The sequence below is a fragment of the Xenia sp. Carnegie-2017 genome, unplaced genomic scaffold (assembly GCF_021976095.1).
Source record: "Xenia sp. Carnegie-2017 unplaced genomic scaffold, XeniaSp_v1 HiC_scaffold_22, whole genome shotgun sequence".
NCBI classification, from domain to species: domain Eukaryota; kingdom Metazoa; phylum Cnidaria; class Anthozoa; order Malacalcyonacea; family Xeniidae; genus Xenia; species Xenia sp. Carnegie-2017.
In genome coordinates this window covers 7289098-7307286 of record NW_025813485.1, presented here as the reverse complement: position 1 = coordinate 7307286, position 18189 = coordinate 7289098, and the positions used below count along the sequence as shown (strand labels likewise).

The following is an 18189-nucleotide window of genomic DNA, read 5'->3' as shown; positions in this document are numbered from 1 at the left end:
AAACATTTTGAAAGCATGTTTTCTTCACATTTTTCTTCTTAACTCTAGAGCTTGCCAGACCCAAAATTTACATTGAAAACGACGCAGACGAGTTCTCACTTGGTGAAGGAAAGAATTTGACGTTTACCTACAACGTTACGTCTTATCCTGCTGCCGATATCTTTTGGTCGCGTTTGAAATATGATGGATCAACCTATCGGTCACTAACAAGTTGTTCTGCGCATGAAAAACACTGCAAAAATCATGACGGACAAGAAAAAATTACAAGAAACAAGTTCGAAGTAAAGTCTGTCAGATTCCCTGATGACAGTTTAACCTATCAGATAAATGCTATCAATATAAAAGGAAATGAAATTAAGAAGATTTCAATAAAAAAACTAGGTCAGTCCTGTTTGATTTACAAAGAAAATAAAACTGAAATTTTAGCGTACAAAACATTTGCATACAAACGAAAGGCAAATAAATGGCACTTGTACATTATGCGCCCTTGTGCACCAAGCAAAACTCAGATTAGAAGCTCAACTTTTAATTCAATAACGGTTTCGAAATTCCAAAGAAAAAATACCAGAAAAACATAGCTATTTAGGTTGTTTTGAAATGTATCATACTCAAAGATTAAGCTTGAGTCATGCATAATATAAAGATCAGTTTTAGTTTTTACATCTATTTTTTTCAGTTGTACCTGAAATTGACATTAAAGACACAAAAAGATTTTTAAAGAAAGGATTTTCGGTCCTAAACTGTACGTTGAAGAAGAAATTTGACCTACAAGAAGTAACCTTCAAATGGTACATGTGCCAAAATTATATCTGTCATGATCATAAAAACGAGATGGAATATATTTCATCAAACTATTCTTTAACAGTAAAGAAGGCAGGCAGGTATCGCTGTACTGCCAACAATAGCGGTGAAATAGATACATCACCAATAATAACAGTTACAAAAGAATCCAAACCAACAGGTAAGACTTTCACTAATATCGATCTTCTGTATGTCATTGAAATTTGTGCATCGGCACATTGTCTCACTTGATCTTCATTACGATTTCGTTGCCATACATATATCAAGGCAATTGTGTTGAATTAATGCAAAATCATCAAGACTTTCATAAAAGCCTACAGTTGAACGAAAACCATTTTAACAAAAGAGTATAAGTACTGAGCAAGGTAGTTTTATACAGCAGCATCAAAACCTATAATTTAAATAAAATCTTTATTGCTCGCAAACAAGTGTTGATACATTTAACCACATCGTAAGTGACTTTTTATTTGTCAAGAAGAAAATGGATAGAAGAAAACAATGATGATGTTGGTCATACCTATAGGCGTCCTCACTCTTGTCATTTTGCTCATTACTTCTTATGTATTGTACAAAAGGAAGAAACTTTACGGTGGCCTTTATCTTCTTTCTTATCCTCCATTTCCTGACTACATTGAAAAGATTGATATGAATGGAGATATACACGAGCAAATACAAAGTCTTCCATTCATACCAGAATGGGAGTTTCCAAGAGAAAGAATAAAATTCAGTAAGTTATTTCTAAACTTAATTTTATCTCACACTATGTCTGCATTTAGTAGCATGTCTTGTTTTCAATAACTAAAAGTAATAGGCGTTGTTGTCATGAGCGACAACTTTTTAAATTTATCATGTGATATACTCACATCTTTGTTCTGTAATATTGATGTTTTATTCAGTAAATGAACTTGGGTCTGGTGAATTTGGGGTGGTTTGGCTTGCAGAAGCAGTCGGTATCTCAGCATTTCGTCCAAGGGATATCCTAAGAGAAAAAGGAAGTCGAAGAAGATTTTCATTTTTTAACAGAATGGTCAAAAGAAACAGTTACGTGTACAGCAGAGAAGTTACTCAAGTTGCTGTGAAGAAAATCAAAGGTTTCGCGGTTATAAACATTTTCATTAAGATTATTATTCATAATTTTATGTTTCATTGCATGGTTTTAATGAAAAATATAGGATTGAGCAAACAGATAAAAATTAATAAGTTTTTGAATACAAGCGGAAGGAGTTTACTTTTTTCTAGGTGGCAATTTTATACACAATTTAAAGACTTTATGTATATGATACCTAGTAAAACTATTATTTGAAATATTATCAGTCTTTATAGATAATATGGCAAGTTGGGTTTTGCAAAAAAAAGGTCGGTTTTTCTTTTGATGATCGTAAGCATATATCAACATTTAAGGTTAATAACCTTGATAGCTAAGTCTCAGTTTTTAATTTAATGATTTTTCCTTAGATGATGGTGATCGAAACAAACTCATTGATTTGCAGTCAGAGTTGAAAATATTGATTCATGTTGGCGAAAATGAAAACATTGTAAACATATTAGGAGCTTGTACAAAAGGTTGTTTATATTTTGAAGCGGGATATTTGTTGAGCACTAATAACCATTCACACTTTTGAGGCTGATTATTGAACTAAACAATAATGGGAAAAATATACGTTCATTTCCTAAATGGAGTGAAGTTACGTAATTTAAGTAAAGAATTATGATTGGAAAATGAAAAGTCATGTTCACACATGAGAAAGTTCCCTCACATAATGGCTTAAAAAATATCCCAACGAATAACGATGTGACGAAAAGAACTTAGAGAGTTTCCTGTTTTGGGAAACCTACATGTATGTGCATCCACTGAGAAAGATTTTTGCATTAAATTATTTAATTATAGGTGAAAGAACAAGTTTGTGTATTATTACGGAGTTCTGTGAACACGGAAATCTTCGTCAATTTCTCCGTGACAGTCGAAACAGATACAATCAAGACAAGGAATACCTGATGAACGATTTATCACTAGATTTTGGACCACAAAATCTGATTCAATGGGCGTATCATATCATACAAGGCATGGAATTCTTAATATCCAGGAAGGTATAATAATATAAACCTACACCTGGGCAAAGAGGTGTATTGTAGGTGTGATAGCTTTGTATGTATATATTGTGTTAATGATGGAGTAGAACGGACAAATAGCGATAGCTTAAAGGAAGAGAAAGAAATGAGCAAAATCACGAGAGAGATTTTTGAACAAAGACGAACGTGCCAGTTTATATTTCTGGGTTCTTCAACTGTACAATTCTAAGCTTAAGATTTTCATTTGCAAGCATTAACAAACTTAAAGATAAAGGCTCAATCGAAGTCAAGTTGTCGAATACTCGTTTAAAGATAGTTTTTGTTCGTCTCTATGGGTGTTAAATAAAATTTTTGTCGCTTTGTTTGAAATTTATTTGATGTACATAACGTACTGTCTGACCGCTGAAAATAAGACAACATAAAATAACTAACAAAAACAAGTTTTCACTACAGAGTTCAACTGAAAGAGTTTAGAGAGAATTTTATTTCAATGCACGAATTTTCAAAATAAATTTGTTTTGTTAAACCAACAGATCATTCACCGGGACCTGGCTGCTCGTAACATTCTACTTGGTACAGGTTACATAGCCAAAGTTGGAGACTTTGGCTTGGCAAGAGATATTTACAAGTATCAAGTTTACACGAAGAACACACCGGTTAGTGCTTGCATTTGAAACACTAGCTTTTTGTGCGATCATTTTGGCATTATTCTTCAGTTCATGATAACAACTCTTGATGATAGGGATTACTTCCTTTGAAGTGGATGGCAATTGAATCAATCAAGGATTCTGTTTACACGGAGAAGTCTGATATGTATGATTTGCTTATATAAAATGTCATATATTTTCACTTTTTTAAGTTTACTAACAATTCTACATAATTGATTTAGGTGGTCGTTTGGAGTAGTTTTATTTGAACTGTTTACCCTAGGTAAGCTTCTATAAACACGTAAGAGAAAAATAACGACAAATAGGGAAATTGACTAATGACTGATGATGGAAACTAGTGAAATTCTTAAGGGCGATTACAAATAAAACAAAAATTTGTACGCTGAGCGTACAAGAGGGGTAGCTTGGCTTACGTGTTTTCATCCCCTCAAAAATAGGCTTGCCACAAAACAAAATAGTAGCGACGTCCTGAAGAAATTTCACAAATTTAAAAGATAAACTCAATGTCCAACGATTTATCTCTGAAACGTTTTGTGAGGAAGTCGTTCACTCACGAGAAATCGAACTCATGTTTACTTTCCTGTGTATTGAAAATATTGACAATACAATATTGTCAATATATAAATTAGAGCCAAACAGATCGTTTTTAAGAAACCCACAACCGCTTGATTGTATACTATTTATTTGAAAATCGTGCGACTTTTCTTCTGGATTCAAGACATCTTTAGATGAAAGAGATTATGATACTAGGAAGTATATACAAAATGAGATTTAAAGCTAAATTTTAGCTGTTTAAATGTTTGAGAAGGGCTTGAGCGTGACTACCCACAAAAATCATTCTCGTTCAAATAAGTGTTGCTTGTACAACATGATTTAAACCTTCAAATGTCTTTCAGGTGGGACACCGTATCCCGGCTTACATGTCAGTGAAGTATATGCCCATTTGCTTAACGGAAATCGAATGGAGCCACCCATCTACTGTCCTGACATCATGTAAGAGAATATTTAATACATCTTTCGTCAGTTTTTTCACAATATTTCTTAAAATATACTGAAAAAACTATGGTCCGTGCGTCAATAAAGCAATTCTTGTTGCTAAGTTTACAATTATCTAACAATTGCATTACGAGCTCAACATTTCTATGAGGTAATAGTTGATGAGGGCAAAGCCCGAATCATTTATCGCATCATAGAAATCGAGAGCGAGTACTCTAATTGTTTTAGTAGAGTCATACTAGTATTCATAAACAAAAGTAAAGGTAGTAACAGCTCTCTTTAACATTTTACGCATTTCTATTCCTACATATTGTTTATACCAAAAAGCGAGTGACCCTTGCTCAATGCATGGTTAGTTATTTTAATTTTATTTTTTTTGTTATACCTTATCTTAGCGTTCTATTAAGTGGCAACTTAGTCTTCTCTAGAAATACTTTCTCAAGTAAAACGCGAGACAGCAAGGTCGGCAGCCATATTTTTCAATATTCGCTATTACTTCGCTACTCGCTATCAATTTTTCAATTGTGAGTAGCAAGACAATCAAATTAAAGTCTTTGCTATAGAATACTATTATGATTTTATATATAATCAGTGTTCTAAAGAGGAGGTAATCTGACTTCAATCAGCTGGTGTGCATAAATTACTGAAAAAATAAAGTTATTTCTTCATATCAGGAAAGACAAGTATTCCAGCTATCGAATATCATGTTGTTTGTAGTGTATAGAGAGAGGGGGGTGATAAGCAAATGCGAACACGTGTTAAAATCTTGGCCTACCCCGTATTTTATTTCCAAAGAAAACAAATTATTGACAAAAGTGTCATAAACAAACTTTAATAATTAATACACTCATCATCCTAAAACCTATTTACACACGATTATTTGAAATGTTACAAAACTTCTGCCAATGCAGGCTGACGTCGGCGTAGCCTTGCTTGGAGTGTTTTTCTCTAACCATGCATTCGATACGTTCTCAGCAAGATTAACCAGAAGGATGGTGTAAAATTTGCTTATCAGGGATATCCAAAAGAAAAATGTCATAGGGGGTCAGCTATGGGGATCGCAGATTATAATGTTTAGGTATGACACGATGATCAAGCAGCTCTCGCAAACGATCACGGATTGCAATTAATCAATGTGACAGAGCATTATCTTGCACCCATCAGACACTTTAGAAAGTTCATCACTTTGGTTATGAAAATGCTTGGAATCATGCCATTGTTAACAACCCATTAGGGAAACTCTAAGCATAGCCTTCAAGCGAGAGTTGATAGCAAACAATTATTCGTTATCATAAGTAACATCTTAACATGCAGCTTTTTCATTCGGTTGAAAGTGGCTTGTCTCAGACAACGCAATTCGTCTGCCTCAATATTTGCCACAGATCTTCAAGTGAGGCGTCTGCCAGAGTTTCGAATTTGGATTGTAAAACTTTCTAACATTTGCCGAAACTGTTTTGAGGTTGGTTCTTGTCGGTCAGGAAAATGTTTAGCACATTTATCCCGCGTTGTTTAACAACACTATCAACTTGAACAATAAAAGTGCATTGTTCTGTCGTAAACTGAATCATTTTCACTTTTACGTGATTATCGAATTCCAAAGTTGGGTTGTACTTAATTCTCAGGGGTAAAAAATTTGATTTCGGCTAAAATGTTTCAACGTGGTCGCATTTGTTCATTTTTCATCGACATACAACAAATTGACATTCGATAGCTAAAACTCTGATCTTTCAGAATATTTCAAAACTACGGACTTTTCTATAGTAATTTGACCACACCAGCGGGTTGAAATTGGATTGCCTTAAGTTAGACAGAATACACAATGGTTTTACACGTTTAATAGTAACTACTCTCATAATACTGTTCAAGAGAGAATTATAATCAAGCCGACAGCTTTTAGTAATTTATTAAGTTCAACTACTTAAGTTTAACAATAAACAATCTTGAACATTAGATACCTCATTTCCTAATATTACAGTTTTGTTGTTAAGTTGTTTTTTGAGGAGTGGGGTGGGGGACTTTTAATATAGGTTGTTATACGTGTCGAAGTCAAGATTATTTTTCATATAAAAAAATTCTTTTAAAGCATAAGCGGTTGTATTCTGATGACGATGATAAATAGAACTGAAATAAAGTGGATATGAATGTGAATCAACCTGATATATTTGCAGGGTTGATTTGATGAACAAATGTTGGATTGAAAATCCACAACTTCGTCCAACATTTGAAGAAGCGAAAAAAATGGTAGAAAAAAATGTCCCGACAATTTCATCCTGTGAAAAAGTGAAGGTAAACTATGTGATACAACAACGAACTACATTAAAAAATGGTTGATAAAAGATAGCATTTAGTTTCTTCATGTAGCGTTCTACCATATTAATATCCTAGCAAAAGCATTTTAAAATCAGCTTATTAATGTGTAATACTGAAATAAATGCTGATGAATGCTGATGGTAATCTGTTACAAATTTTGATAAGGATATGCAAATCCTATCACAACGATAAAATGCTTGAAACGTCAAAAGATGTGCTGAGTTAAGACTGCCTCTTACATCTGTAATCTTAATCGGGTGACAGCCCGTGTCCAGGCGGGCGGTTGTTTATCAATAGGTTGTAGTTTGCACACGGAACGTTTGCACACGAGCTTGGTTGTAGTTTGCACTGATCTCCTCTCGCGTTCTCTAAAACGTCTCCTAGATTTGAATGAGCCAACACCGACACAGTAAACATCATTTACTTCTTAAATGCTTAAAAAAATAATTATTTCTTTATGATTCTAGGATTTGGAAAATTATGAACAAAATCAGAACATATCGACAAAAATGTCGCAGTCAGAAGCAGAAATTAAATTATTCAAGGAAAGAAAAATGGAAGAGACTCCAATGGCTTAACCAATGGCTTAAATCCTTTTTTGACTTCACATTCATAAAGATTGAAGTTGAGAAAAATATCGTTAGATCGATGACAAATTGACTTATATAGACGAAGTCTTAGCAATATAGCCTAGATACATTACAATTGTATTGAACAAAAAAGAATGAGCATATTTTAACGCTAGTGTGATGTCCACACTTGTTAAATAAGATATATTTGAAATCAAGTCTTTATCCAAGCACTTTTTTGCTTTTTCATTGGAAAACTTTTGCAGAAATGTAGAAGTTTTATTTAAATTGTTGTGTACTTTTTGATTAGAACCAAGGGCAGAAGAATGTAGGGCTAAAGGGCTGCTCACCAATAATTAAAATGGGGGTGCTAAGCCCCCCCCCAAACAAATATTCCATTGTAACAAAGAGCTTTTCAATATTCTTCTCAAAACAAGTCCTTGTTTGACAGGGGGAATACATATTAGATTCTCTCATACTGTCTTTCTCATAGAGAATGAAGTATTTAATGGACAGTATTTAATTTTCCTGAATCTCTGACTAAAATTTTGCTCAGGGGATAAGAATGACACCCCTACCAAGACTTTTTTTGTTATTCAGACCCCACACAAAACCAAACATCTTCTACTGCCAATGTCTAGAACACACTGTTATGATATCATATAAAGATGGTCAATAACCAAGTTGTAAATATTCTGCTAATTATAACATGTTGCAATGAAAAGTAAAGCCTCAATCAATTACATAAGAGAAGCTTTCAAAAGACAATATTCTGGTTTCTATGGAGGGCCCTTTAAATTTTTTCAAATATATTACAATTGAAAATATGATAACAAAAATTCTATACATCCAAAATAGTATTTAAATGTTTACTTTACTGAAACTAAAATGACAGCACAATATATTCATAACACAAAGAATAAGTCCACTGAACTTCAGTGACTGGACATCAAACAATCCCATTTATAAAATCAAAGACTTCAGTGACAGTAAACAATTTCCCCATGTGCTTCACACTGAAGACCATTTAGAAAATGCAATTATGCATTTCAACCCATGTATACTTTTAGACAAACACGGTATGCACGTTTCTATGTATAGAGTATCTTTGTGTGTTGTTTGATTTTAGTATTTTATTGAAATGTATTTACATATTTCTAAAGAACCTGAAAGATGACGCTCATGTGTGATAAATTTGGAGTGTTGATGTTGTATTTTGTGTTGGTTGACAGTCGTGTGAGTATATCCAATATTTCAAGTTGTCCTAAAAAAAGGAAGGGTGAGTAATAATCCAGAATTCTTTGAGGGTTTTTGATCATTTGCCAAAAAACAATGAATGAAATAACATTTCTAAAGAAAATTAATGATGAAGTTAAATCTTAGTCTTTGTTGTAACTTTGTTGTAACTTTTACTATTATGCAGTATAACAGCAGAATATTTTCATCGACAAGATGCTTGATGTCCTTTTGAGTTCCTCCAACTAGCATGCACTTTGCAAAATCTGAGATTTTCATTTAAGTTAGCTGCTAAAGTGATTAACTTTAAAAAAATCAAATCACACCAAAACATAATTAAAAAATAAAGGATTCAGTGGCATCGTCAGGTCTTCAGACAGAAAGGGGAACTATGTAAAGGCTAAACGTGTAAAAGCACGAGCGTTGTTAGGGGGAATAATTACATGTTTAAAATTTTTTATCCTTAAAATGCTATTTTGTAGATAAAGTTTCAAGCAAGTTTTCTGAAAATTTAAAAGCCCAACATCAATGATTTCTGTTAAGAAAAAAAAAGTTTTCATAGGGAAAAATTCTACTCTGAAAATTCTAAAACAATATATGATTACAAGGAACGTGTTACATTGAATTGCAAGCTTATTGGCCCTTCATATTTAATAGCAATTTATTACAGAATATCATGGAAAAGAAATGGTAAGACAGAAAAGGAATGCAAAAGAGACTGCAAGTTGCCAATTAACATAACACTTGAAAGAGTAGGAAGCTACGAGAGCTCAATTGAAAGAAAACCCGTTCACTACAAATCTTCTCAGAAAGTTACGATAAAACTCAAAGGTAAATTAATTAGTTATTTTGTCTCAATTAATTTCCCATCGTTTGTAATTTTTGGAAATTTAAATCACTGTTCAAATACACTACATGTCACATTATGTATATACCATGCAAATGAAAGCAAATTGGTATATACAAATTCTATACAATTTCATATTTCTGTCATGTTCACTACACTGTGTTTCCTCACAAGAAAGCCATCTTCAAGAGATGAATTAATCATCTCTTATATCAGGTTGGTCTTTTTAATGTATGTAATGACGTAGCTAAATTTTACAATTGGTCGTCTTTATTTTTCACTTGTGTGGTCTGAATTTGTATTTATCAGTAGGCATCTGGGGGAAAAAACTGATCTCTTACTGAATGTTTTCATTTGAAATAAAATGGGGTTGTTTCTCTAGAGCGTGCAAGATACAGAAACGTGAGTCAACAGAGTTGGGTGGGATGCATGTAAGAACTCTTCATTTCATCCCGTATAAGGTCAAAAATTCTCTTTTAATTTCCGGAAATAATTTAACAACTCTGTTTCAATATAACACCTGGCCGACTTGGTTGGATATTAGTTGATTCGCCTGATGATGCCTTGTGAGTGAAAGACAGTGCTCATATAATATCATGTAATGATAACGACGTTGAAAACAATAGAAAGTGTATGACATGTATATCATGGACAACCTTTTGCATTGTATTATTTACTAAATTGGGTTGTTATCATTTATATTTTGAAAATATAGAATTTATCAAACCAAATATTTATATTGAAAATGACGCCGACGTGTTTTCCTTTGGTGAAGGAAAAATTATATCGGATATTGAGCGCTCTTTTATCCAGGAATATTCTCCATAATATATATATATATATTTATATATATATATATATATATATATATATATATATATATATATATATATATTATATATATATATATATATATATATATATATATATATATATATATATATATATATATTATTATGGATAATATTCCTGGATAAAAGCTCAATATTCTATATATTAGAAGAGCGTAAGATAAAATGAACTAAAATAAAATAAAATGGACAATTGTTTGCTGTCGCTACTCAGAGTTTCACGCCGTAGGGCGATCTTCAGGCAACGAATAAATGAATAAATGATAAAATGAACTAAAATAAAATAAAATGGACAATTGTTTGCTGTCGCTACTCAGAGTTGCCTGAAGATCGCCCTACGGCGTGAAACTCTGAGTAGCGACAGCAATTGTCCATTTTATTTTAGTTCATTATATATATATATATATATATATATATATATATATATATATATATATAGGAAGTTTTGTTTATTTGAATCTCCGTAAGTACAGTGCTCGATGCTTATGAGCAGAGCTTAAATATTGATGAGAAAAATACACAAAACTACAATTTCATCCCGACAAGCCTGTTTCGTGATTTCTCACTCTTCAGGGATAATATTCTCCCTGAAGAGTGAGAAATCACGAAACAAATGAATTGTAGTTTTTCTTTCTCATCAATATATATATATATATATATATATATATACAAAATGTATAACAATGTGCCCTCCGGGCTATCACCATTGTAAAATGGTGACTCCTGCACTTGGGACACAGGACGTACGGTTACACATTGTATGGATTGTATTGTAGAGAAACCAGAGCGCTCAAACCTATATAGGCGAGAGCAAACCTATATACATACTATATCTTTCATTGAAAATGACTCAGTACTATTTTTATGAATGTTTTCTCTCAATTTCAATTTACCGTTATCTGCGATGAAAATTTACGAAAATTGCATCTTTGAACAAATAATTTACGCTAAATTTGTTTTTTTTCTCATGTTTATCAGGGAGACCGATACCAATATACATACTTCCTGGTGAATGGGTTATGTTTAATTGCAGTGTAAATCACAACGATTTAAATGCTCAAATTCTGAACAGCAAACGAGAAATTTTACATGTTGACAACAACCAAATAAAAATTTTAAGCAAAAATGTTTTCAATGTTACAAACTTGACAAAATCAGATATATATACCTGCAACCGTTGCCAAGTGAGCTACAATGTCATGGTTCAATCAGGTAAGACGACTCAATATGATAAATGATATCCCAAATTACTCTTAACCCAGTTAATAGTTTTTGCTTTAACAAAAAAATTTTGATGAAATTTCATTCGACTCATTAAAACCCTTTGATAGTTATCATCGAAAATCACGTCAGTTATGCTAATTGACGAGCTTTCTTTTGGTAACTTGCAGGAAAGCGTATATTTACAATCTCTCTCTAGTTTTTACGATCACTAATAATAATCGTAACGGATTATCGTCGCAATGACTTTTCTGCTGAAGCACTCCTTTGAAGTTCATTCGTAAAAGACGAGTCAGCTTGGGATTTTTTCTTCTCTGGGGAGCAGTGAGGGTGATGACTCAGCTGGGTTTTTTTCTCATAGGAGCAGTCTCGAGGTACCATAATCCAAGATGCGTGACCGAGAGAATTCTAAATAACTCATTTAAGTTAAATTTACTTATTTCTGCTATGACTATTATATGATATAATAATGCTTTACCTGCTATTTCGCTTTCATTAGGCTCAAGCATCTCCATGCTAAAGTTATAGTACGTAATTCACTCCTTTTTTGGTAGGAGTAAATTACGAAGATCTTTGGCCTTCTTCTCTTTTCATAAACAAACAAGATCATTTGCTTTTCTTTGAAAAGGATTTGTCTAGCTTTGTAAAGTTGAAAACAGCGCTTTCATTTCACCACTTTACCGATATTTAACACAATTCAGTCAACATAATAAAAACCCTTACCTGAACACAATTCAAACAACACATGTAAAAAAACCCTGAGCTATTTTCATGAGAACTCTTCGGTATTCAGCAATTAATTAAAACTTAACTTTATCTAAGTGTTTTTAATTGCATTTATTGTTTTCCCACATGACTGACTGATCCATAGGATTCTTACCAGTCGAATTGGCTTATCAATTTGAACTGAAAAAATCCCTGCAATACATGCTGCCTGTGTGACAGGCTTGTGCTTGTGGCAAATTTCCTTCTCTCCCTCAATTGAAAGAACATTGCGTCATCCAACAGAAATGCTCGCGTTTAGGAGCATAAAATTCCATTGCCCTAGAGAGTTTCTCTAGGTCTTTCAGTAATTTTTACTATTCGTAATTCTTTCTCTCAATGCTAAACGAAGAGAGCCAATACTCTAATACCTTGTTTCTACAATGACTATTACATGGTAAGGAGGTGCTTTATCTGCAACTTCTTTTTGATATGCTACAGCATCTCTATACTAAAGCTATGGTAAGATTTTCTATCAATTTTTTTGGTAGAAGTAAATCACAAACATCACCTGTCGTTTTCTTCTAATTTAATAAGCAAACAAGATCATTGTAGCGTTGCTTTTTCATAGACAATTTAATGAATGCCCTTAACACCTATGTACAGCTATTGAAATACTACTCTAATAATATGAATATTTAATTCGAATATAATTGATTAGGGAATTAACTACAGGACAATCATGTTCACCTCTTTGGAAATTGTTTGTCCAGCTTACTTGTGTACATGAGCATTGTGATCAAGAATCGCCTGTTTGGGTGCATGCTACCATTCCATTTAAACTTAAATGCTTTGTAGCATGCTTAAAAGGTAACTAAATGGCATTGCTTAGACGGGTTTCTTCAGGACTTTCAATAACTTACTATTGGTAACTATTTCTTCTAGTGCTACGTGAAGAGACCGGCTTTGAGCTAGACGAGAGATCAATTCCTTTCTGTCAACGCACCATCACAAATGATTATATATTGACTTTATCCAAGAAGTAAACTCTTCAAATGGTTTTTTTCATGCCTTGATTTCTTTGTTATACCCATTTGATAATATGCCAGACACGATACTAGTACTTGATGTAGGAGAAAAAATTCTTCATTTTGACTGTAATCATCTTATACCTGAAAGTCGCACAGAGGTGTTTCTCGGATCTTCAATGTTATTTTGAATTTTTCATACTGAATAGCATTGGAAAATATCATCTCTGTGACTGTAAATAAAATTGAACTGAATATTTTTCTTTGTACTTATACTTTTAGTCCATCATGGTGTATGTACCATACTTTAAGAGAATGTTAAAGCAGCTGTGACATTGTAGACCATTTAATTTTCGCAGAACGCAAATTTTTCGTATTTAAATTGTTAATGAACTCGACTTAACGCTTTGAGAAGTTGACTTTGATACAAACGACACACTACAAATGAAAAAACTGTGACCGCTTGTCAACATCTGCCACAATCTCTTGTATTGTTTTTCAATAAAAAATACGCTGATCTCCATGTGGTTTATGCACGCGCCATGCATAATGACCTAGAACCCAATCTACTAGATATCTGACTCCGCCGAAATTGTATAGTAGTGAGTGAGGTAAGCCGCCATCTTGAATGGTGGCAAAACAAATTAGAAATTTAAACGAGACTTACCTGAAGTCGAAAGTTTAATTGAAATTCTATGAGTTACTGTTAAGGAACTAGGAAGATAGAGCGCGCGATATCAAGATCAGTTTTTAAAAAAAATTGCGAACGTCCACATACGTATTGGGAGGCAAGTAGTATTTAACATCATTTGAAAAGAAATAAGTTAGTAGTTGGGTGGGTGACTTCCTAGTTCCGGAACAGTAACTCATAGAATTTCAATCAAACTTCGACTTCAGGTAAGTCTCGTTTAATTTTCTAATTCTATTTCGTCACTGTTCTACGTCACTAGGAAGTCGTGTGAGATTTTAAAGCAATGCGGACATGAGCAATAACTAAGAACAAAAGAATATAATTGAAATTTCACAATTCATGTCTCACAAATGGCAGAAAGTAGATCATTACCAAAGTTCTTCGCCTCAATTGGTTTATTATAAAATGTTTGAAAGTTTGTTCATTACGCCATGTAGCTGCATTCATAATAGTGTCCATAGAAATATTCAATGCGTTTGCCGCAGAACTTGATGCAGTTCTAGTACTGTGTGCACTGTAAACCTCAGTATTTATACCAGCATCCTTTAACACGTATTTTAACCATCGGAAAATTGTCGCTGAAGTGACCAAATAATAAGGTTTTTGATAGCTTAATAGGAGATGTCCCGCACTATTTCGTATGGGTGCAGTGGCATTTAGATAATGGGACATGTAATTGAATACACATAACCCAGGCTCTTGTGGATAAGCTCAAAATTCTTAAGGAGCAGCATGCTTACCAGGCTTAGATGTTTTGAGCAATTGGTGCACATGAAAAACTATTCGATCTTCTTTCTTCTCCATATGAGAAATATCCAATGCATGAAGTGTTTGGCATGGCTGACCAGATAATAATGCTAAAAGCATTACTGTTTTTAGTGTTAATGATTTCAAATTGAGAATTTCGGAGGGTGGAGATTTCGAAGATGTTTGAATACCACTGAAACGTCCCAGATCATGGCATATCTAGGAAGAGCTGGTCTTGCAACAAATACACCTTTAACAAACCTAGCAGCGAATGGATGAGTACCAAACGACATGCCACTTGGTAGCATTAGGATAGTGGATCAGGCGCTCCTTGCAGTATTAATACCGCTGTGGGATAAACCTTCCTGGTATAATTTTGTAACAAAATTAATGCCTTCTTCTACAGAGGACACGACAGGATTGATACTGTTTGCGTTGCAATATTGTCGCCAATAGTTAAGGTATGTAGAATATTGGTACCGATCCGCCAAGACTGCTATGATGATTTGAGAAGCCTCTGGTGAAATGCCTCTATCAGAGAGGAGTTCCCCGATAAATGGCAAAGTAGTAACACCAATTTTGTATTGAAAGGGTGGATTTGATCCGGATGAGCTGGAAGAGTTAAGGTCATTCTTCCTCTAGGTAAAACAACAGGATGCGCTATTAGCATCTGCATTAAAGCTGGCCACCAACTTTGTGTTGGCCAGTGAGGGACTAAGACTAGTCCTGTGCTTTTATCTTGTACTATTTTTGTAACACTTGCGAAATAATGCTAAAAGGCGGGAACGCATAAAATGTATAATTGGCCCACGATATCGTAAAGGCGTTGACAGCTATAGCATACGGGCCAGGTTGGTATGAAACATAGAGTTTCACTTGATTATTCAACCTTGACGCAAGCAAATCAATGTTCGGAGTTACGTTTAGTTTTTGAATGGCACACGTAAACAGAGTCTTGTTCAACTGCCATTCTGTTTCTCTGCAGTGACATTTTGTAATCCTGGAATGTGCACTGCTGTCAACCAAATGTCATACGAAATGCAGCATGTCCAGACATTGCATGTCAACTTGTGAATAGACCTTGAGTGGCATGTGCCCATTTGATTAATGCAAGCTACAGCGGTAGTATTATCAATTAATACCTTAAAATGTTGACCTTTTAGTTCTGAAGAAAACGACTCAAGGGCAAACAATAATGCAAGAATCTCCAAATAGTTTATATGATTGGAAGCCTCCAAGGGCGTCCAGTTGCCCCCAGCACATACAACATTTAGGGAGCAGCCCCACTTGTCAACGACGCAACATTAGTTTGGCATTTGCTAGGTTCATTGTGAGTAATTTGCCTGTATGTCGTGCATATTGATGACTGCCACCATCGTAAATCATGTATGGCCTCTGAAGACAGGGTCATTGTCTTGTCAAAATTACCCAGTTTAACTTAAGGGCATCGCTTTTATCCATTTCCAGCCATCGATAATGCAACTGACCGTACATTACGCCCGGGAGACTCGAAGTGCGAGTGCCCAAAACCCGAGAAACATCCCTCATTTTTGGGTGAGAACCTTGTAGCTGCTCATGACACATGCGTTTATCTTCTCAGCTCGTTCTGTCGTAACAGATATTCGCATAAGAATTTAGTTGAGTAGGAAACCCAAAAAAGTAATTACTTGTGAGGGAACTAAAACTGACTTATCCGGATGTACGTAAAACCCTACTTTAATAAATAAGAAGATGGTATCTCGAATATTCCGAACACATGAAGCATATGTGTCAGCCAAGTATCACCAAGTATCAGCCAACCGAAATATGTCCTTTTTGACGTAAATTCAAAAAAACAGGTTTAAGGAGTTTTGCAAATTTTCTTGGGCAGATGGCTAGGCCGTTAGGAAAACAGACAAATTTATATAGTTGCCCTCTCCACCAAAATTTGAGGAATTTTTGATATGCTGGGTGAATAGGTACGGAATAGTAAGCATCTTTGAGATCGATGGATGCCATGAAACAATTTGATTTCGTAAGCCTAATAGCTGACCAAACATACTCCATTTTAAAATGGTGATATCTGACATGCCTGTTTAAGGATTATGGATTAAGAATCATGCGAAAAGAACCATCTTTTTGGGGGCAAGTGAAAATTGGAGATACAAATTCCCCTGATTCAGGGTGAGAAATCTGCAAAACGTCTTTTTTACGTAATTTGCTAATTTCTAAATCAATATTGTTAATTTCAACCTCGGGTAGCTGTATTTCCTTGGGTAAGGCTCTTTATATCGGAATTGTGTCAAATTCAATTTTTTGTCCAGACACCGTCTCTAAGATTTCCTTATCAGAGGTGAGTGTTTCCCATGCACTTAAAAAAATTGATACGCTGCCAGCCTGATAGTTCTCCAAGCTTTTATTCAAATACGCTATTAGCGTGGGTACAAAAGAAGAATACTGGTTTACCTGTAAAGTCTTAAAATTTCTTAAAAATTCAGTGTTTCTACTTGCGATTATTCATTGTGTCCGATCGTTTCTTCCCGAATAATTAATTATTAAAATTTTTAATATGATGGGTTTTTTAATGTTTGTTCTAACTTATTTTTCATTTTGACTTTTGCTTTTTGCCACCTTTCATGATGGCGTCCTTGCCTCACCTTGTCAAGGTAGTTAGACATCTAGAAGATTGGGTTCTAAATCATTAGTCATGCATTGTAAGTAGTTTTCCTCGAAGACAAATTGCAAGTCATTACTTATTCTGCATTGAATTGGCAATCGCATCTCCTTAAGTTACCTAATTATAAGGACATTTCTTTGACGATGATATTTCTCTATTTAACTCAGTATTGAAGATAAACATGATCTGATAACAAAGAACTTCAATTACCATTGCTGTTTGTTGCCATTAGAATAGTGCAATTGTTAAACTGTTTTTCCTAATCACTATTAATTTTAAACATAGTCATAAACAATTTGGTTTTGTGAAATTTATTAAAATAGTGACGTTTCGTCTTGATTCAAGATATCTTCAGATTAATAAGGAAGTTAACAAGAATTATAGATATATATAGAGTTATTTACATATATAGAGTCATTTACATTTATATATCTATACAGCTGGTTTTACTTTTTCCTTAAAGATGCTCAAATTGAATTTCATACTAAAATGGCTGTATAGATGCTTTTGAGCATCTAAAAGTATTCTTGAACAAGAAAGCAGAAGTTGCTCTCTAATAACATGTCTATTCTCAATCTATACATTAGCCAAAAGCGCTGTCCGAGAGATGCTCTTAGGTCTTATTCAAACATGACTGGAGTTTAGTCATTTACGCTGATCTTCGGTTAGTTTAAAGTAAAACTGTCTTTCCACTTTACCAAAAATAATAAGTCTTTAGATGTTTGTTTGTTGGAAATTTGATATTGCAACAGAGTGCTTCCGTCGAATAAGTTGTTAAATAAGAATATGTCGTGTT

At 33.9% G+C, this 18189-nt stretch overlaps 1 protein-coding gene and 1 long non-coding RNA gene across 9 annotated transcripts in view; both read left to right on the top strand.

Annotated features, from left to right (window-relative positions):
* The window catches only part of LOC124445863 (fibroblast growth factor receptor 2-like), a 65716-nt gene that overhangs the window by 4927 nt on the left and 42600 nt on the right, over positions 1-18189 (top strand). For 4 of the 8 annotated variants that reach the window (XM_046996651.1, XM_046996655.1, XM_046996656.1 and 1 more), the window contains 12 exons: positions 49-381; positions 677-961; positions 1280-1528; positions 1698-1892; positions 2257-2364; positions 2690-2889; positions 3405-3527; positions 3614-3684; positions 3761-3801; positions 4436-4532; positions 6704-6821; positions 7313-7647. The exons of 2 other annotated variants lie outside the window; for them this stretch is intronic. In XM_046996651.1, coding sequence (XP_046852607.1) covers positions 1300-1528; positions 1698-1892; positions 2257-2364; positions 2690-2889; positions 3405-3527; positions 3614-3684; positions 3761-3801; positions 4436-4532; positions 6704-6821; positions 7313-7423 — 1293 coding nt within the window. In that variant the 5' untranslated portion in view covers positions 49-381; positions 677-961; positions 1280-1299 and the 3' untranslated portion in view covers positions 7424-7647. Of the gene's footprint in view, positions 1-48; positions 382-676; positions 962-1276; positions 1529-1697; positions 1893-2256; positions 2365-2689; positions 2890-3404; positions 3528-3613; positions 3685-3760; positions 3802-4435; positions 4533-6703; positions 6822-7312; positions 7648-18189 lie in introns of those variants that run through there. 2 more of the 8 variants (XM_046996653.1, XM_046996652.1) reach the window with 2 other exon arrangements.
* LOC124445881 lies at positions 8584-11474 on the top strand. The gene is made up of 2 exons (XR_006948289.1): positions 8584-8693; positions 11327-11474. It is a non-coding gene; the product is annotated as an uncharacterized LOC124445881 (long non-coding RNA).